Source organism: Phacochoerus africanus, chromosome X, assembly GCF_016906955.1.
Source record: "Phacochoerus africanus isolate WHEZ1 chromosome X, ROS_Pafr_v1, whole genome shotgun sequence".
Taxonomy (NCBI): Eukaryota; Metazoa; Chordata; class Mammalia; order Artiodactyla; family Suidae; genus Phacochoerus; species Phacochoerus africanus.
Window position 1 is genome coordinate 15,404,546 of NC_062560.1, and position 21,706 is coordinate 15,426,251.

Consider the following 21,706-nt stretch of genomic DNA (forward strand, 5'->3'; position numbering starts at 1 on the left):
GAAGCCAAAGATAATGTTATGAGTATCCCTGGAGGAGGAACCAGGACTGCACTCTTGTGTGTCGACCGCTCCTCCTTGGTTTCCGTGCTCCCTTCTCTCCCAGATTAGCAACCGTATGGCTCTGCCCTTTGGAACACAGAGAAGGTCACAGAGGCTGAATGAAGCCTACTTCCTACGAACAAGAACGGGGGACACAGAAAGGATTTGGACTCAGGAGGGCCCTACAGGGTCCTGCGCCCTTGCACATCCTGGAGGAGAATGTCGTACCAAAGGGCCAGGAATGGGGCAGATGAGGGAGGCGCAGGGCTGGGTCTTGTCTTTAGTTTAAAATTTGATAATTGCTTCATTGTGAATTTTTTTGGAATTTTTAAAAATATTACATGAAAATATTAGTGACGCGCCCTCCAAAAGTCGAACGGAATTACCATATTGGTGGACGTTAAGGCCCCTTCAAGAGATAAAACTCAAAAAGCCTGTGGCCGAGTTAAGAATTACCAGACCTTTCCTGCCCCACCCATTTCATTGTAATCCCCCCCCACCCCCACTTTGTGCCACCTGGCCTACTCCTTCCTATCCCCTGCTAGTAATGGTTTATGGCCCACTCCTCACCCCACCCCTACAGGGGCCTTCTATGCCCCCAACCAACCAGTAAGTGTATCATAAGACCCACCTTGCTCCAACCAATCAGCAGGTCAGCAGGTGTATCCTGAGACTTCTCCTCTCCCTGGGCTATACAAACAGACACGACCACCAGCTCAGGGTCACCTCTCCCTGATCATCAGGACGTCGTCCTGCTGCACTAGCAGCGTCTCTTATCTCAATAAACTCTTCTTTCTTTTCACCCCACTGTGAATCTGGAAATTCTTTTTCCGACCCACACCCAGACCACAACACATATGAGCCAGCACCTGCACTCCTAGTTATAACTGTTTACCAAAAGAGTTAAAAACAGATACCCCAACATTGACTTGTGCCTGAATGTTCTCAGCAGCACTACAATACCCAAACAGTAGAAACAACCCAAATATCCATCAAGAGATGAAAGAATAAGTGAACTGTAGTATAAGCCATACCATGAAATTCTGGTCAGCCATAAAAAGGAATGAAGAACTGACACAGGCTATGATATGGATGGACTTTGAAAACATCAAGCTCAGTGAAAGAAGCCTGACACGAAAGGCCACATGTTGTCTGGTTCCACTGATATGAAATCTCCAGAATAGGCAAATCCACAGAAATAGAAAGGAGATTAGTGGTTGTCAAGGGCTGGGAGGAGGGAGGAATGGAGAGTGGGTTGCTGATGGGTATGGGCCTTTACTGTGGAGTGACGGAAAGGCTCTGGAACCAGATAAAAGTGGTAATTGTACAACACTATGAATGTACTTCGAGCTACCACATCGTTCACTTTGAAATGGTTATGTTATGTCAATTTCACCTCAATTTAAAAGGATATATATTATTGATCTTGATTTCTGAATTTTGTTTTGGGGGTTTTTTTTGGTTTTATTTCGGTTTGGGGGTTTTGTTTTGTTGCCGCAGCAAGCAGCGGCTTGATGTGGGATCTCAGTTCCCAGACCAGGGATTGAACCTGGGCCGCAGTGATGAAAATGCCAAGTCTTAACCAGTAGACCACCAGGAAGCTCCTGATTCCTGAGTTTTTTTAATGTCCCTTGAAATTCTGTGCCTAAGGTCAGAGCCTTACTTGCCAGCCCGTAGTCTTGGACCTGTTTCATTTTACTTTTAATTAGAAATAAACAAAGTGAGAAAGTGAAATAATCTTGGGCCACACGCAAATCTGTGGCTGAGTTCTGGGTAACAGAATGACTCATTTTTGATTCAAAACTAGTTCTCACGTGTGCCCTGCCAGCCTTCCCATGTGGCCCAGAGAAGGCTCAGTTACCTTGATCCTTGCTCACCACCTGGATATCACCATAGGCCGGACAAAACACCAACACACTTTCTGCTCAATGAGGTTGTTGGGAGAAGTTTAATCGGCTAAAGCAATTTGTGAGACCCCAAAGTCACCTCTGGAAGAAAAGGAAAACCAGCGTGAAATTCTGGTTCATGGACGTACGTATGATTCGACTCCCCTCGAGGCTGTACATCCCATGTTTGGTGGAGAACGGAGTGATTCTATCAAAGTGGGCGTGATTTCTTCAGAGAGTTCCTTCATCTTGGCTTCTGTTACTTCAGAGGCCATCAAAAAAAAAAAAAAAAAGAATATAAGTATCAGCCACATTGGAAGCTGAATAATGTAAGTCCCGAAAATACCTCCAAATGGTCTCCATGTCTGAGGCAAAGCTAAGCGGACCCAGATGTGCTTGCCCTGGTCACCATGAATGTTTGGCTCCCAAGTGAAATAAGAAAGCACACTGGAGTGATGAGCTCAGGACGAATTTCCCCAAAGCCGCTCCCTGCTAAAGAGCAGGGACACGTCAAGGCCTGCCCTCCCCCGAGGGCTGTCCAGGCAGCACCCGCCTCTGAGTGTGAATGGAATAAAGCCATCCGGACTGCTAGCTTCTCTAATAAAACCGCGAGCAGCCCTGGGGGACATAAGCTGCCCTTGGAAGCCAAGCCAGTCTCTGCTATGTCCCCACCAAGGAAGAAAACACTATTTTATTTTCTACAAATCCGAGGACACCTGCTTCTTCACGAGTGACTTAGCCCAGGGGGCATTACGCTGTGTCTGGAAATGAAGCTTTACACTGGGACTCGGCCCTGCCTGTTTATTGACGTGTTATTGTCTGAACCTGCTCTTCCCTCGCCAAGGGCACCGAGGTCCTTGCAACGGAGGCTGCAGGGCCCACAGAGCCCAAGACAGCGTCTGGCCCTTCACGGAACAAGCTTGCTGCCCCTCACCCAGACGACTACAACTCCAACACCACAGCCTCCGTGTACCCTTCTCTAGGTGCATGCAAATATTTATTCCTGGCCTCGGGTGCACTCCTAAGTGCTGGCTTTCTCGGGCACATTCCACATCCCCCAAAGCATGATGGGCTGTCAAGTCCGTCCCACTAACTACGGCAAACAGGAGCATCCCCAGGGGAGCAGGACCCTGGGACGCACCCTTCCACACGGAGACGACAGCCTGGCTGCAAGACAGACGAGAACCTCAAGGTGCCCTCTTACCCTCGCAGGCAAAGCCGGGGATCCCAAGTCACGCATCGGTTTCAGCTGATGTCCAACTCGGCTATCCTGGGCTCTGAAAAGCTGTCATCACTGGCGTCGCTGTATCGATCACTAGAACAAAAGAGGGACTCGTGGGGCGAGGTGTAAAAAGCTCTGGGCGACTTCTATGTACAATCCCAAACATGTGCCATAATTAACCCCCACTCTGAGAACATACTAAGGAATCGTCTACCTCCATGTCTTTGTCAGTATAGGGAGACGTGAGTCCAAGCACACAGGAGGGTCTCCTTTGGTCAGAGGAACTGATCACTTGCTTTTAGCGTAAATCAGCAGTACCTTATTCAGAACATTTATGAAAGTATTTCCATTTAGAGTGAAATTTATCATCTTCTGAAGACCACTAAGATAGCGCAATAGCATGAAAGCTTCCCATTCCGACAAACATTCTCATAGGTCTAAGGGTTTGAGAAATGATTTGCACAAAGTAGAAACTTTAGGTACATTCCAATGACCTCGAGTTACATGGCATGTTCAAAGTGGAACCAATTATTGACACAGATGTCGCCATGTTGGGCTCCCATAGAAACACACCTTCTCCGTGAGACAGGCCTGCAATTGCACTTTGACTTTGAGCCGTGGGCTCAGTCTGGGGTTCCTCTTGCTTGGTTTCAAATAAATCAGCAGGATGATCAACTCCTCAAGAGTCCCACTGATCTATGAAAACCACATTGCCAGGAAGTAAGTGCTTCATGCCTGACCCATTCCTAGCCTTGGCCAGCTCTTTGCTGACTTGTGGCAATAGAAGTCTGAATTCCATAGGAGATGAAAATCCACCTTTTTTTAAAAGGAGGAGAGGGAACACTGGCGAAACTTTATGCTGATAGGCTAGAAAACAAAGATTTATGCTAAACTACTGAGCAAATATCAATACTTAAGCAAAATCATAACAGACACCACCTCGCTCTCCTCCCTGACTTCTGGACAAAATACTGGGAAGGGGGCAGTTGGGTTAGAGTATGGAGATGAGATACAAAAATATTAAGAATTTACAGGAAAGACAAGGTTTGTTACATAAACAAGGAAATGAACATATCCTTTTTTGTTTTCCTTTTCTAGGGCTGCTTCCCGCGGCATATGGAGGTGCCCAGGCTAGAGGTCTAATCGGAGCTGTAGACCCCGGCCTATGCCAGAGCCACAGCAACTCAGGATCCGAGCTGAGTCTTCGACCTACACCACAGCTCAGGGCAACGCCGGATCCTTAACCCACTGAGCAAGGCCAGGGATCAAACCGCTGTGCCACTACGGGAACTCCAATTTTTTTTCCTTTTTTGAAAAATTTTTAAAATTTGTTCATTTTTATTTTATTTTATTTCATTTTTGAACATATCCTTAAAAGCAATCAAGTAGAAGATATATCCTTGTTAGGTTTTAATTCAGGAAAACTATTTCTACTATTACAAAAGGGTTTCTTTCCAATAAAGAAAACACGGGGGAGTTCCCATTGTGGGTCAGTGGTTGACGAATCCAAGCAGTATCCATGAGGATGCAGATTCAATCCTTGGCCTCGCTCAGTGGGTTAAGGATCTGGCGTTGCTATGAGCTGTGGTGCAGGTCACAGACCAGGCTCAGATCTGGCATTGCTGTGGCTGTGGTGTAGGCCAGCGGCTACAGCTTTGATTTCAACCCCTAGCCTGGGAACTTCCGTGGGTACGGCCCTAAAAAGCAAAAAAAAAAAAAAAAAAAAAAATCCATGGGAATAGGAGTTCCCATTGTGGCTCAGTGGGTTAAGAACCTGACATAGTGTCCATGAGGATGCAGGCTCTATCCCTGGCCTCGCTCAGTGCGTTAAGGATCCGGTGTGGCCGCGAGCTGCAGCATAGGTACAGATACAGCTGGGATCTAGTGTTGCCGTGGCTGCAGTGTAGGCTTCAGCTGCAGCTCTGATTTGGCTCCTAGCCCAGGAACTTCCAAAAAGAAACAGAGGAATAATCAAAGAATTTTTTCTAAAGCAACCCCTTAAAGGTGACATATCTTTATCCATGCACTCTCACTACACAAACCTAGAGTCCTTCCTGTTTTCTGCAACAAAAGGGGATTTGGAAGGTGCATTCAACTCCCCATGTGAGAAGAAATGAAAGTCGGGGATGTTCAAGTGATTCAGCAGGCACACGGCTCATTCGAGGTGGGGCCAGAATCCCCACCGTGCTAACCCAGGCCTCAGGCTCAAGTCGGAGCTGTGCTGCAGTGCAGGGCATGTACCCGAGAGCACGAGTGAGGAGGTGCAAAGGGCCCAGCGGACTCCCTTTTCTCAAGCACGAGATGTTATACCTGCTTCGTTCTGCACCTCTGAGCCTGGGCGGGGGCACCTCTTCCGCCTCACACTCCTGGCTGTGCTGTTTATTAGCCATGCACCTTTGGCCTGGTCATTTGACTCCTGAGATTCTAGGAAAGAGTAGTAACAATACTTCCAAAACGTCATGAGGGCCAAAACAGAAGACAAAAAATGTGCTCTGAAACTGTATGAAACACGAGCTGTTGCTGTTTAGGGGATTATGTGTTTACAACACGATGCCTCTCAAAGAGTCACGGAAATATAAAGTGATGAAAACGGCCAAGTGCATGATTTTCAGAATTGTTTCCTGTACCAAGAATAATTCCGTACCCACTTTAGCAAGTGGACGTGGCTGGGTCTAAACTAGTGGCACCCATTTCTTATCTGACGACTGTCAGCCCCAAACTGCCAACACATTAAAAGGGCACGGGCTGCGTCTAACAAAGGGAGGCTCGGCTTGAATGGACTCGCCTCCGAGGCAAATTGACTGGGTGCGCTACTTTTCTTTCATGTGTGTTCAGGGATGGAGGTAGAACAATTAAATCAGCCACAACATCCAAGCACAGAATCATCAAAACAGGCATCGCTGCTAAACATGTTGATTTTATGGCATTCACGTGCCAGCAAAACATAAGTGCTAGAAACAAAATTCTTTTTTTTTTCTTTTTTTGCTATTTCTTGGGCCGCTCCCGCGGCATATGGAGGTTCCCAGGCTAGGGGTCCAATCAGAGCTGTAGCCACCGGCCTACGCCAGAGCCACAGCAACGCTGGATCCTTAACCCACTGAGCAAGGGCAGGGACCGAACCCGCAACCTCATGGTTCCTAGTTGGATTCGTTAACCACTGCACCACTACGGGAACTCCTAGAAACAAAATTCTATAAGCAGAACAACAGTGGCTTGGATTGCCATGGTGGCTCAGCAGTAACAAACCCGAATGGTACGCATGAGGCCTGAGGTTCGATCCCTGGCCTTGCTCAATGGGTTAAGGATCTGGTGTTGCCACAAGCTGCGGCATAAACTGGCAGCTACAACTCCGATTCAGCCCCTAGCCTGGGAACTTCCATATGCAGCAGGCACAGCCTTAATAAAAAAAAAAAAAAAAGAAGAAGAAGAACAGCAGTGTCTCCTGCACGTATTTGCAGCTCTGTGTGGTGTAAGACCTAAGGATTCATTTTTGTCACACATAGAACAGACTTAAGGCATAAGATATACTTCTCTGGGTGTACTTTCACTCAATTCAAGACATCTCAGCTCAGAGTTCCTGCTGTGGCACAGTGGGTTAAAGATCCAGCATTGCTGTGAAGGTGTGGGTTAAATCCCCAGCCTAGCTCAGTGGGTTAAAGGATCCAGCACTGCCACGCCTGTGGCAGAGGTCGCAGCTGTGGCTTCATTTCAATCCCTGGCCCAGGAGCTTCCATATGCCACAAGTGCAGCAATTAAAAAAAAAAAAAAAAGACATCTCAGCTCTATCTTAAGACTAATCTGTCTTAGGAGTTCCCTTGTGGTGCAGCAGGTTAAGGATTCAGCATTGTCACTGAAGTGCTTGGGTCTGTGCTATGGTTCGGGTTCAATCTCTGGCTCTGGACCTTCTGCATGCTGCAAACGAAGCCAAAAAAAAAAAAAAAAAGACTAACCTGTCTTTTAAATAATCTCTAGACACACACACACAACTTCTCAGTGGGGAAAGTTAGCAGATATTAGGGTCTTATATGTTCGATTTTTTGAAATGTCACAGAATGCAGATCTATTCGTGTGTGTCTCATTACATTTGAGGAGCAGAAAGTTTGAAACCTGCACTGTCCCATATGGTAGCCACAAACCATAGTAAGTTTAAATCAAAGAAAATCAATTAAAATTTGGACTTCCCGCTGGGGCAGAGTAGATTAAGAATCCAACTGCAGCAGCTCGGGTCACTGCAGAGGTACAGGTTCAATCCCTAGCGTGGCACAGTGAGTTGAAGGATCGGGTGTTGCCACAGCTGTGGTGTAGGTCAAAGCTATGGCTTGGATTCAATCCCTGGTCCGGGAACTTCCATATGCTGCGGATGCGGCCATAAAAAAATAAGTAAAATAAAAAAAGAATCAAAATTAACCACTGCGCCACCAAGGGAACTCCTGAATGATTATTTTAAAAAAACAAACCACAATCACCAGGCAATGGTTCTCCTTGGCACTCTGTAAAAAAGTGTTTTTTTGGTTTTTTCTTAAGGTTGGGCTACATACACTCAATTAAAAGTCGGAGTTCCCATCATGGCACAGCGGAAACGAATCCGACTAGGAACCATAAGGTTGCAGGTTCCATCCCTGGCCGTGCTCAGTGGGTTAACGATCCGGCGTTGCCGTGAGCTGTGGTGTAGGTCAAAGAGGTGGCTCAGATCCCAAGTTGCTGTGGCTGTGGTGTAGGCAGGTGGCTACAGCTCTGATTCGCCCCCTAGCATGGGAACCTCCCTATGCCTTGGGTGTGGCCCTAAAAAGACAAAAGACCAAAAAAAAAAAAAAATCACAGCATCTCTCCCTCATGCATGCATTCGCCCCCAAATAACGGAAGCCCTCTTTTTTTTTTTTTTTGTCTTTTTGCTATTTCTTGGGCCGCTCTCGCGGCATATGGAGGTTCCCAGGCTAGGGGTTGAATCGGAGCTGTAGCTGCCGGCCTGCGCCAGAGCCACAGCAACGCGGGATCCGAGCCGCGTCTGCAACCTACACCACAGCTCACGGCAACGCCGGATCGTTAACCCACTGAGCAAGGGCAGGGACCGAACTCGCAACCTCATGGTTCCTAGTCGGATTCGTTAACCACTGCGCCACCACGGGAACTCCAAAGCCCTCTTTTTTTAAAAACCTTTTTCACTGTACTATTTTCTGACAAAACAAAATCACAATCACCAGCAGCAACATATGGGAAACGCTATCCTTAAACACTGGCTTGACTTACAAGACTTGACTGCCATTTATTTCCACATGTGGTTCTTTGCAAACAAAAGGCTTGTCATAGGCAAGTTTGTCAGACTCCCGGTGCCTCATAAATTTCCAATATAAGAAAATACAGGAGTTCCCGTCATGGCGCAATGGTTAACGAATCCGACTAGGAACCATGTGGTTGCGGGTTCGGTCCCTGCCCTTGCTCAGTGAGTTAAGGTTCTGGTGTTGCCATGAGCCGTGGTGTGGGTCACAGACGCAGCTTGGATCTGATGTGGCTGTGGCTCTGGTGTAGGCCTGTGGCTACAGCTCCAATTCGACCCGTAGCCTGGGAACCTCCATATGCCACGGGAGCAGCCCAAGAAATGGCAAAGACAAGAAAGAAAAGAAAGAAAAGAAAGAAAGAAAGAAAAGAAAGAAAGAAAGAAAGAAAGAAAGAAAGAAAGAAAGAAAGAAAGAAAGAAAGAAAGAAAATACACATTCCAAGGCACTGGGGCAAGGGTACAATAATGCCTCACATAGCCCATCTCCCCTGCTACCCTGAGGCAGTCGTTAAACCAGCTCTTTTCCATTAACAGAAAGTGGTGATTGGAATTGCTAAAAATTTTAATGGAATACTTAAGATTCCCAGCATGCATAAATTCCTACAATATTTTATATCAAAATCCATTTCATGCGAAAAAAGCATGTTTTCAAACAGGATGCCACGCACAGTTTCTCCCAAAAGAACTGTTACCGCTCTACCTCCTTCCTTCTCAAAGAGCCCCTGCAAGCCATAAAATATAAGAGCAATGGAATAAAAACTTAGTATGCTTTGAATTCGTTTTCCATGGAATAATAAACGGCAGAACACAAGCCTGGCAGGGCATTAAAAGCACAGTCGTCTATATCACTATTAACTCTGTTCCTGGCCGGCCCCATATCATCAGCAGACAGTGAACCACGTTCAATAAAGAGCACCTTACAAGCAACATTTAATCCTGAGGGAAGGTATACTCGGAAGGGGTTTAGCAGCCTGACTTTACCAGAAAAAGACTCAAGGTACGGTTCTGGAGTCCAACAATAACAGAGGGAGCTGTTCTAGAAGACGTTTAAACGAAGTGTCAAAAAAGAAAGCCCCCAAAAAAACAAAAACACCTTTTTTTTCTAGTTCACTTTTGCTTGAAATGTAACAAAGCGGGGAAGGAGTATTTTTATATCAGTTGAACGTTTACAAAGCACCATCTCAGCTGTTCCTCACAGCAACCCTAAAGGAGGGAGATCCTGAGAATACACCCATAGCACCCACTCAACTCGCCCATATTATGCCCCCAGAAATAAGGTAGTAGCACCTTGTAATGCAAGAAGGGCTCCTGGCAATATCAAACATGCAGCCCAAAGGTTTAAAACAAACAAACAAACAAAAGCAAGGTGATTCCAAGTTAAAAACAATGCTAGGAGTTCCCATCACGGTACAGCGGAAACAAATCTGACTACAGCGGAAACAAATCTGACGAGGAACCATGAGGTTGTGGGTTCAATCCCTGGCCTTACTCAGTGGGTTAAGGATCCGGCGTTGCCGTGAGCTGTGGTGTAGGTCGCAGACGCGGCTCGGATCCCACATTGCTGTGGCTGTGGCTCAGGCTGGCAGCTGCAGCTCTGATTCGACCCCTAGCCTGGGAACCTCCATATGCCGTGGGTACAGCCCTAAAAAGCAAAAGCACAACAACAAACAAACAAAAAACCCCTCCCAAAATTGCTAGAAAATGCACATTAAATTCACGCAAGAGAAAAAGAGCATCTTATTCTCCTAGTCAAAGAGAAAGAGCTCCCCAAAGTGGGATAAGGATGATGAGGGGAAGAAATGCACAGTCTGCAATCCTCGGAGAGGCCACTCCCACCTCCTGTGCTGCTGGCGGTAAGGATTTGGTGAACCAGCATCCTAACGGGCTATAGATCGGCACCCCTCCTCCCGCTAAGCGCTTCGGAATGTAAAGCAGGAGCCAGGGGAGCAGTGAGGGCCGAAGCAAAGGCAGGGAACCCTCTGGAGGAGTTCAGCTGTTCCATATGGACTTGTATGTATTTTATCCTGTGAGTCAAGGGAGTTTTAAGCTCCAAAATACTGCAGGAAGATCATTCTGCCAGCAGAAGGTGCACTGAGCAGAGGAAAGCTGGGGGCAAGAGATGAAGGAGACGGGATAGAATGTGAAATTAATAATAATAATAGCACAATAATAGTAACCCTTTAATTCCCCACCATGGACAGGGAACTGTGCTAAGTGCTTTCCATTTAGACCATGTGAACCGGGGATATTACCATCCTCTTTTTACACAGGCACCGATGAAGAGAAGAGCGAAGGCGCCGCCAGCTGGGAAATGAAAGAGCTGGGTTTGAACTCGGCAGGTCCTGCCTCGGAGCCTCCGAGCCTCCCAGGCACACCCCCCTCAGCCTGGCAGAAGATATGGGGGAGGGCGGATTCCAACCTCAGAAACCTCCAGAACCTGCTGACGAAGGACCGAAGGACCGGGGGGGGGGTGGTGGGGAGGAACCTGAGCTTACAGCTTATTGGTCGGAGTCGAGCCAGGGGCGTGGATGATGTGGAGGGGGGGGGACTCCTGGCAGGAAGATGTTTATCCAGGTGTTGGTCACAATTCTGGGAACCTGGGAGCGCCCCTGGGGTGTGGCCATAGAAGAGAGACAAGCTATAAGGTAGTGTTTCCCACACGGCTGGGGCCGCACACTTGCACACCTGCAAACACCTGGAGGCCATACCTGAGGACCCCTGGAAGAACAAGGATGGATGGGAAGCTTTCAAGAGATGAATACAAGAAAACGACGTTTAAATTGCTGTGTGTGCACTTTTCCAGGAAGTGGGGCCGCAGCTGTCATCACTTTCTTGGAAGTGGGGCCACAGCTTTCATCACTCTCTTGTCAGCCCCCAAAGGTACAGAACCATTATACTACCCGATGAGCCCCACCGCCCCCAGGGTAGGGCATGTGTTCTTACTGGACCAGTGCGTGACTCTCTCATGCCCAGCACCACGGCTGGACAGCGGGAGCTCCAGCCCCCATGGCAGGCTGAGGCGATGCTGAAGGGCACAGCCAGTAAACATAGGAGCATCACGCAAGGTGGAAAAATGCATTTGAGGTGTTCAGTCCAAAACACAGGCTTTTGCAATTAATAAAGACTTTGTGGTGAGGCCTCGAGAACATGTGAATTATCCTATTTTCCAAAACCTTTCCTCCAAAGGTTTCGGCAGCCACTGATGAGCCTTATTGGACCTAGTTATTACATTGGGGGTTGCATCTACATTTTTTTAAGTGGCCTTCTGTTTTTTCTGAGTATAATTACGGATTTCTAAAAATGCAATGTATTATAATCCGTTGCTGTCATTATTATTTTTGACGTTCGAATTGTCTAAAATGAGGCCAGCAGAAACCCTTGCAAGCTGGCGTCTCTGACCTTATAGAAAACCTCCCCCTGGTTTTTGAACTCTTTCTTCAAGTCCAACAGTACGTTCTGGGCTCATCTAGTACTTGCTCTGCCCCAGACCTAGAACCAACCATTTCTTCCAGAAACCTTAGTTCACTCGGTCAGGGATGGTATTTTAGAAATTAATGTGGAGAAAAAAAAAATGTTTCTTTACAAAAGAGACATCCAGTCACTACTTTGACCAGGTGATAAACTCAGCACCACCCACCATGTGACACAAAGGCAATGTCATGCATCTTATGTGTCTCCTGACATGTCCTTATAATGCACAAAACAACTCCAACGGTGCCAGAAGGAGAAGAGAGAGAGAAGGGGACAGAAAAAATATTCCAAGAGATAATAGCCAAAAATTTCCCTAACATGGGAGAGGAACCACTCACTCAAATCCAGGAGGCACAACGAGTACCATATAAAATAAACCCAAGGAGGAACACACTGAGACACATATGAATCAAACTGACCAAAATTAAAGACAAAGAGAAAATCTTGAAAGCAGCTAGGGAAAAGAAACAAGTAACATACAAGGGAACCCCGATAAGGTTATCGGCAGAATTTTCAGCAGAAACTCTGCAGGCCAGAAGGGAGTGGCAGGATATACTTCACGTGATGAAAGGAAAAAACCTCCAACAAGAATACTCTACCCAGCAAGGCTCTCATTCAGATTTGAAGGAGAAATAAAAACCTTCTCAGATAAGCAAAAGCTGAGAGAATTCAGCAACACTAACCCAGCCTTACAACAAATACTAAAGGAACTTCTCTAGGCAGAAAAGACAAGACAGCAACAGGAAACAACAGTTCCACAAATGACAAGGCTCACCAGTAAAGGCATATGTATACAGTAAAGATACGAAATTATCCATGCACAGTTATACCACCAAAATCAGGAATCATGAGAAGAGGTGGGTTACAAATGCAGGACACTGGAGATGAACTTGCAATTAAGAGGACAACAACTTAAAACAATCTCATATACATACAGACTCTTATATCAAAACTTCAGAATAACTGCAAACCAAAAATCTACAATGGATACACAAACAAGGAATCTCTGGAGAAGAAATATATCTCACAGTAAATAAGTGCATAACCCACCATGAAGGGGGTCATTTGACATCATTCTTGGAATGCTGAAGTCTTCTTAGATCTGATTCTGATTTCCTCTCCATCAAAGAACTTATGATAATATAATTAAATAATGCAACTGTACAACTAAATAATACAGTTCTACAAGTGTATTATTAATAACCATTTCTCTCCATGGTACAATATAAGGTCTATAATGTCTTGTTTATCACATCACCTAGAATGGTGTAATGCCTTTATTGAAGAATCAATGAGATGGAACAAATTGTGAGGACATATTTATATAGTTACACTGTTTTTTAACCAACTTATGCATTTTGTATTTTACTTATTTTCAGAGGATGTATTATTTTTGTTATGCTTACCAGTTAAGTTATTCTTTTTACTATGCTATATAAAATATTTAATAGTATATAAGGCTTTCTTCTTTATAAATTTTAGCTGCATAATATAACAATTTAATATAATGCTAATTTTTAAAGAAAAATTGAAATGTAATAGGTAAAACTAAGTAGTAAAGATGAAAGCCATAAAATTGGGATAAAGTATAGAATAAATTTCCTATTTGTCATATTTTCCATTCCACTTCTCCAGTGGGAGTCACTTAATCTGTTTCTTAAGATCCATGTTATAATAATCTGTGTGAATGTAATTGTGTGTAAATGTATGTATTTTATTCTGTAAAAAAATAAAATAAAATAAAAAGACTAGAAGGAGGAGTTCCTGTCGTGGCTCAATGGTTAACGAATCTGATGAGGAACCATGAGGTTGTAGGTTCCATCCCCGGCCTCGCTCCGTGGGTTAAGGATCCGGCGTTGCCGTGAGCTGTGGTGTAGGTTGCAGATGCGGCTCGGATACCGCGCTGCTGTGGCTCTGGTGTAGACCGGCGGCTACAGCTCCGATTAGACCCCTAGCCTGGGAATCTCCATGTGCTGCGGGAGCGGCCCTAGAAAAGGCAAAAAAAAAAAAAAAGATGGGAAGGAAAGCCTCAAAAGTGAGCACAGTGACTGTGTTAAGCTTCTAGGTTTACGGATCCTTTTTTCTACCTTGCAGATTTTCCGTAATGCCTCAGCTAGAAGTAAGCAGAAAACAAAATCCTGCCAGGCTGGAGGCCAGCACGTCCCACAGAAGGAAAAGCCCAGGAGTCACAGAGGAGAGAAGGGAGACAAGGCAATGAGTGCCTTCGCCCCCAGGGCTGCTGCAGCGGAGATTCAAAGAGCAAGGGGGGGTTGGAGGTTGGTTGGGGGGGGGGGGGCTTGGCGCCTCGGGGCACACAGGGCAGCAGGCAACGCAAGGCACTCACTCGGGGTCTGCACTTCCTTTGGGACCCTCTGATTATACCGTAGTTTGGTCTTTCGAGTTTGCTCGGGAAGAGCCGAGCGAATACAGTGCATCCAGGGAGTAACTTCCCTCCTCTTTCCCTAGTGGCCTGGCCCCTCTTTCACCACATGGAACCCAGGATCCTAAAACCTAGAAGGCAATGCTACTCACATGTCTTAAGAGTCCGGCTTTATACTTTCAAGACATGTTCCCCCAAAGAGCTGCACTTCTGCGACCTGCCGGCTGAACTCCATCTAAGTTGCGGCTTTCAGACACAGAACGAGCATGATTCAAGCATGGGACTCTGACCTGACAGAGGGGCACGACAAATGTCAGCATCACACAAACTGCAAGTCATTCCTGACCGCGGTGTGGAGTGACTGTGCCTCCGAGCGTCGCGGGGCAGCCCTGGAGACACGCGGGCTGGAAAACAGCCTATGAAGGTGCCACTCCCGGTCCTCGTCTCTTTCCTGGTGCTTCAACCTGTAATCCTGAAGCGGCAAGGTCCTACTATAGAGCACAGGGAACTATATTCAAAGCATGGGATACACCACAGCAGAAAAGAAGAGAAAAAATATGCATATGCATAACTGAGTCGCTTTGCTGTACACTTGAAACTAACACACCCCTGTAAATCAACTATGCTTCAATTTAAAAAAAAAAAAAATGGACTCTGGACAGAGATCATATGCTTTGTTTCTAGATGCTGAAGAACTCACAATTATAAGAACCTTTGGAGAGTCTATTTAGTGTCAATCTCCTACAATTTTTTACTACAATTACATGAAGCAGTCTCATTCCATTACATCATATGTCAGAAAAACCAGGCACATTTGTGCTTACTGCTTATACATGGGACAGATCATATTTAGACACCAGGGCAGAGATATCAGCAAATAATTACAATGATTTATTTAATGGACCATAATTTCCCATTGAATTTCTTTACTCTAAAAATGACTTATTAGGGAGTCCCCGTTGTAGCTCAGTGGTTAACGAATCCAACTAGGAACCATGAGGTTGTGGGTTTGATCCCTGGCCTCGCTCAGTGGGTTAAGGATCAGGCGTTGCCATGAGCTGTGGTGTGGGTTGCAGAGGCGGCTCAGATCCCGCATTGCAGGTGGCTCTGGCGTAGGCTGGGGGCTACAGCTCCGATTCGAACCCTAGCCTGGGAACCTCCACATGCCGCGGGAGCAGCCCTAGAAATGGCAAAAAAGACAAAAAAAAAAAGAAAAAAGAAAAAAGAAAAAAAACTTATTAGGGAGTTCCCATCTTGGCGCAGAGGAAATGAATCCCACTATGAACCATGAGGATTCAAGTTCGATCCCTGGCCTCACTGAGTGGGTTAAGGATCCCACGTTGCTGTGGCTGTGGTGTGGGCCGGCAGCTATAGCTCCAATTCAAGCCCTAGCCTGGGAACCTCCATATGCCGCAGGTGCGGCCCTAAAAAGACAAAAGACAAATAAAAAATAAAAATGGCCTATTAGACTTGTGCACTAACACAATAGGCCTGAGGCTACTATCTTTAGAAAGGCCTTCTGGGGAGTTCCCATCGTGGCGCAGTGGTTAACGAATCAGACTAGGAACCATGAGGTTGCGGGTTCGGTCCCTGCCCTTGCTTAGTGGGTTAACGATCCGGCGTTGCCGTGAGCTGTGGTGTAGGTTGCAGACGCAGCTCGGATCCCGAGTTGCTGTGGCTCTGGCGTAGGCCGGTGGCTACAGCTCCGATTCGACCCCTAGCCTGGGAACCTCCATGTGAAATAGCAACAACAACAACAAAAAAAAGAAAGGCCTGCTGGCAGGGGCACTTGGCTTTCAGAATGCTTTCGCCATTACCAAATGATGAGGTCATGTGGTTGGGCCTAGGCTGCTGGTTTGTACAATGTGATTTGTGGTGAATACTTGCTTTCCTTCAGGGAGCCGGGAATTTGGGTGGTTGCTAGGCAGAGAATGCCTATGTGACCACCCCCTAGAAAACCCCTAAACTGTGGCTGTCAAATGGGCTTCTCTGGGCATGAACAGCGGACACTGCATTTTCACAGCTGGAGGGAGGGTGAGCTCTGTGCGACCTCTCGGGGAAGGAAGAGAACCTTAGAAACCTGTCGATGGATTTCTCCAGACTATTCATACATCTTTCCATTCTGCCCCAGCTATGCACGCTTACGCCATCACTGAAACAAACTTTAGCCGTGAGTACAACTACATTCTGACTCCTTCCAGTCAATTATCGAATGTGTGGGTGGTCTTAGGGGACCCCCAAAACAAGACTTAGTTGATTCTGCAAATACTTTTTAAAAAAAAGTATTAGCTTATTAAAAAAAAAGAAAAGAAAAAGGACTTCCCTGGTGGCTCAGTGGGTTAAGGATCTGGTGGTGTCACTCCTGTGGCTCGGGTTCGATCCCTGGCCCAGGAAATTCTACATGCTGCAGGTGCAGCCAAAAAAAATCAAAAATAAAATAGAGGAGTTCCCGTCGTGGCGCAGTGGTTAACGAATCCGACTAGGAACCATGAGGTTGCGGGTTTGGTCCCTGCCCTTGCTCAGTGGGTTAACAATCCGGCGTTGCCGTGAGCTGTGGTGTAGGGTGCAGACGCGGCTCGGATCCCGCGTTGCTGTGGCTCTGGCGTAGGCCGGCGGCTACAGCTCCGATTGGACCTCCATATGCCGCGGGAGCGGCCCAAGAAATAGCAACAACAACAACAACAAAAAATAAAATTAAATAAAATAGAAGCCAAAAAAAAAAAAAAAGAATACTATCCTAAAACCACGATGCCTCTTGAACAGATCACCACACATTTAACTCCAGGTGGACCTGGTCTTCCCAGAGTAGCTGGGAATTCAGCTCAGCAGCTCTAGACCCCAAATAGTATTCTTACTGCAACTTCCCAGGCACTCAAAGATACATGTTCTCCACGAGGCAGAAGGCAAAAGCGATCGCCCAGGTGTATGTGCTCAGAGCCCAAGGACTTTTACGTTGTGGGTTTTAAAGACATCGGCTGCACATGCGCCATACATTTAAATACTATCAGCCAATTTCTGGGAAAGGAAGTCATTATTCCAGCGTTCATATTTCTTGTCACATTTGTTTAGGACTAATTACAGATGGTAGTCTTGTTTGACAGAAATAGAATCCCAACTCAGCTCATATCAGAGTGTGGCCATCAAAGCAGTTACTTGCTTTTCGGTGCTCAGTGACACCACAGAGCTGGGCAGGGCGGAGGTGAGGGGCAAAGCTTCTCTGGAATCCTAGTGTCCGCTTCTGGATTGAGCCACGGGCACCAGGCTTAGCTGGAAAATCCCCTGCGAGGTACCAAGATGATGAGACTAGACTATATTCTCCCCTGCCATCTACATTTATTGCTTTATTTTTTTTTATTTATTTATTTTTGTCTTTTTTGCCATTTCTTGGGCCACTCCTGCAGCATATGGAGGTTCCCAGGCTAGGGGTCGAATCGGAGCTCTAGCCGCTGGCCTACGCCAGAGCCACAGCAACACGGGATCCAAGCCGTGTCTGCAACTTACACTACAGCTCAAGGCAACGCCGGATCCCTAACCCACTGAGCAAGGGCAGGGACCGAACCCGCAACCTCATGGTTCCTAGTCGGATTCGTTCACCACTGAGCCACGACGGGAACGCTTATATTTATTACTTTAACGGGTAGTAAACAACCGCTGTATACTAGGGAGCCAGAGAGCCAAAGATAAAGAAGATGCTGCCTGCTCTCAAAGAAGGCACCATTCTGTGGCTGATCCACAGGAGTAGTCGGACTACCGAAGAAGCCTGCTCATCCTCTGTGATTCCAATGCCAGCATCAGGGTCTTGGGAAGAGGCCTCTTCTTTCTCTCTGAGACATACTGTGCCTTGCTCAGGGGTTGCTAGCAAGCAGTCACTTATCTTGGAAATTACCGATGTGCTTTACCCAGAGACCACTAGCCCCCTGGTAGGAACTGACAGGCCATCCAGCACACAGGTGGGCAGGCCACACAAACCAGATGCCATGTGTATATTAGTCAATGCTTGCAAACAACCAGACAGGTATGCGTGCATGCTTACACGTGAGTTATCTCTCCCAGCCACCTATCTTGTTCCCCTGTCACTCTCGTTTCATGTGTGAGCACCTGAAATAACGGAAACGATAAAGTGGCTGGGAAGTGGTCAGAGCATAGAGCCACCACAGGAATACCCAATCTGCTGTGCAAGCGCACAGCCTCACAGCGCAGCTTCACACGCACTCTCACGCAGGTCCGTGCTGCAGGAGGCAGGAAGCACGCAGCTGCTCAGCTGAAGCAAGGAAGAGCCTGGAGGCAGCAGCCTCCACCCCCTACCTCCGTCCAGCCGACTCCTCATCCCAGCCTGGACTCCAGCACCACGAGGCACAGTGTGAAAACCAATGCACTGGTCCGAGAGCACAGGGAGCAGCCATTCATTTGGTAAGATGCCCAACATGCCAAATAGGTAAAGCTGCTCCCATCGGAACACACGGTTAGAGGACTTGCTAGAGAGCAGGGAGCCTCTCCTGGCAGGGACTGTCACAAACAGGCAGGCTTGTGTAACACAGCACACACATACACAGACCATGCAGCGATCCTGGGGTCCTCAAATGCAGTGTCACAAGGGGCACTTGCTAGGATGAGGGTCAGCAATGGTCATCTTCCAAACATCATATACGCCGTTCTCGTGATCACAGCCGCTACCTAAATGGTGACTCTGGCTAGTTCCTCTCGTTTTTAAAGTTATTGTCTACAATACTCTTAGATGATAAGAAGGAAAGATGTAGGAGTTTCCATCGTGGCGCAGTGGTTAACGAATCCAACTAGGAACCATGAGGTTTGCGGATTCGATCCCTGGCCTTGCTCAGTGGGTGAAGGATCTTGCATTGCCTTGAGCTGTGGTGTAGGTCACAGACGAGGCTCGGATCCTGTGTTGCTGTGGCTGTGGTGTAGGCCAGCAGCTACAGCTCCGATTGGACCCCTAGCCTGGGAGCCTCCATATGCCAAGGGAGCCCAGCCCTAGAAAAGGCCAAAAAAAAAAAAAAAAGGAAAGATGTAAATTCTCCCCAAAGTAGTATTTAAACATGAAGATATTTCAATTTTGACTTTAAAAATCATTGTATGGAACCATGAGGCTTCCGGTTCGATCCCTGGCCTCCCTCACTGAGTTGAGGATCTGGTGTTGCCGTGAGCTGTGGTGTAGGTTGCAGATGCGGCTCGGATCCCAAGTTGCTGTGGCTGTGGCGTAGGCTGGTGGCTACACCTCTGATTAGACCCCTAGCCTGGGAACCTCCATATGCCACAGGAGTGGCCCTAGAAAAGACAAAAGACAAAAAATAAATAAGTAAATAAATAAAAATCATTGTATGGTTCCTCTGGAAGAATAGCAAAACACTTTTTTTTTTAATGTTAAATAACCATGGGGTTAAATAAGGGCTTCATTTAAAATAATACGATGATAATGAAAAGAGTGGTAAGGATTCCGAAAAAAAAAAATGGAAACATCAATGGAACAAAACGGAAATTCCTGAAACACATCTGAATTACTCAACTTACTACAAGCTGGCAGGGGGTGGGGAGGGAATGGCAGCGGGAGGCAGATACTACACACACTACACTAAAAGTGAAGTCCACAGCAATTACAAATTGAAACTATAAAACTGAAACCACAGACGTCCTCATGGAAAACAAATGGGTAATTATTTACATAATCTTTTTTTTTTTTTTTTGTCTTTTTAGGGCCGCTCCCACGGCATATGGAGGTTCCCAGGCTAGGGGTCGAATAGGAACTGTAGCTGCTGGCCTACACCACAGCCACAGCAACACAGGATCCGAACCGCATCTGCAAACTACACCACAGCTCAAGGCAACACCAGATCCTCAACCCAGTGAGCGAGGCCAGGGATCGAACCCAAAAACTCATGGTTCCTAGTCAGAGTCGTTTCTGCTGCACCACCACAGGAACTCCACAATAAAGTTATTTTTTTTAAAATCTCTTTAGGGAAAATTAAAACTAAGATAAAACTAATCAAAACTAATGAAAAGCATTAACTCAGAGGAAAAACTAAATCACGTTGAAAAAGCATTTGTAAGCTAACAAAGATCAATGTCCTTGAGATATTTTAAAGAACTTACCAATCATTAGGAAAAAGAATAAGAGCAAATGGAAAAAAAAGGCAAAGGACATGAATTGGCTATTCACAAAACAAGCCAATAAACACATAAAATATTCTCACATATTTATTAAGAGTCAACAAAAGAAAATCCCTTTTTTCACTTACCAAAATGACAAAAATCTCTAAAACCACACTCAGCATCAGCGTGATTCGGAAAGCTGCCACATTACCGTTGTAGATGTGATTAAGTCATTTTAAGACAAAAAAATTATATTGGCTACGAGGGGAAAAATGATTCTCCACTTTTTAAAAGCTCCTACAATGATATTTAATTAAATTTTCTGAGGAACCTAAGGTGTTGATTCCCGCCTGTAAAGTGGGTGCTAAGAACAGTAAGCTGGGTACCTGGAAGACAGTTTGCAGCCCCGCAGCAGGTAGGCATTCAGATTCCCAGTTGCCGCAAGTAAGAGCCCCAGGTATGGAGGGGAAGGCTTCATAGGCCTAGAGGAAAACTCAGGATGGAACTGGACTCCGACAAAATACGGGTGATCTGAAATGAGAAGAATCGGGATGCAACTGAAGCGGACCAGTATGAGAACAGCTTGAAAGGCCTTCTTACCTTTAAAGTAAGAAAACCTATTAAAAAGTAAGAAGATGAGTTAACTTGTTAACCACCATAGTCCGTTCCTTTCATGATCCGACTTGGAAGCAGAATTGCAAATTGCACAACACGCCGCGGAAGGTATGAAAGGGAGCGAAGCCAAGCACACGTTTTGGAATGAGAAGATGATCGCCTTCCCCAAATCTGCCTGCTCTCCAGGCCCTCCCCAGACTTCCCCTTTCCTTGAGGCCTTGAGGCCTCAAGGGCGTATTGACTGTTTTCAAATGAAGTTACTTAAGACTGAGCTGATGCAAGAGGAGCACTTTGCCACCCCCCACACACACCCCCACCCAGTCTCCCTGAAAGCAGGAAACCCACCTCCCATGTGGAAGGTGCCTCCCTTACATGGAGGGAGGAGGACGCCCTCACCGCTAGACATGGGGAAGTGGGGCAGAAAAGCCTGTATAAACCACCTGATTACTTTACAACCCGGAGCCCAAACTCTGCTTAGATTCTTCACGAAGCATCCAAAGCCTAATAAGTTTCTTCGTCTTAACTCCTAACATATTTATCATTGCTTTACCTAAAAAGTATCAAAGCTGCCTGCTTTGGCCATTTCCTAGGTCCCATTTCTGGGAGACTTCCATCGGCACGACTTAAAATTTGTTCTTCTCTTGCTAAGCTGCCTTGTATTAATTTTAGTATTAGTCCAGTCACAAGAAATCAAGAAGGGTGGAGGGGGAAAG

At 46.4% G+C, this 21,706-nt stretch overlaps 1 protein-coding gene across 4 annotated transcripts in view; it reads right to left on the minus strand.

Annotated features, from left to right (window-relative positions):
• Positions 1-1,968: 1,968 nt before the first annotated feature.
• CTPS2 (CTP synthase 2) overlaps positions 1,969-21,706 on the minus strand; it is a 126,085-nt gene continuing 106,347 nt past the window's right edge. For all 4 annotated transcript variants that reach the window (XM_047764730.1, XM_047764731.1, XM_047764728.1 and 1 more), the window contains exons 17-19: positions 20,765-20,909; positions 3,130-3,240; positions 1,969-2,187 (exon numbers count right to left, since the gene is read on the minus strand). In XM_047764730.1, coding sequence (XP_047620686.1) covers positions 3,171-3,240; positions 20,765-20,909 — 215 coding nt within the window. In that variant the 3' untranslated portion in view covers positions 1,969-2,187; positions 3,130-3,170. The remainder of the gene's footprint in view (positions 2,188-3,129; positions 3,241-20,764; positions 20,910-21,706) is intronic.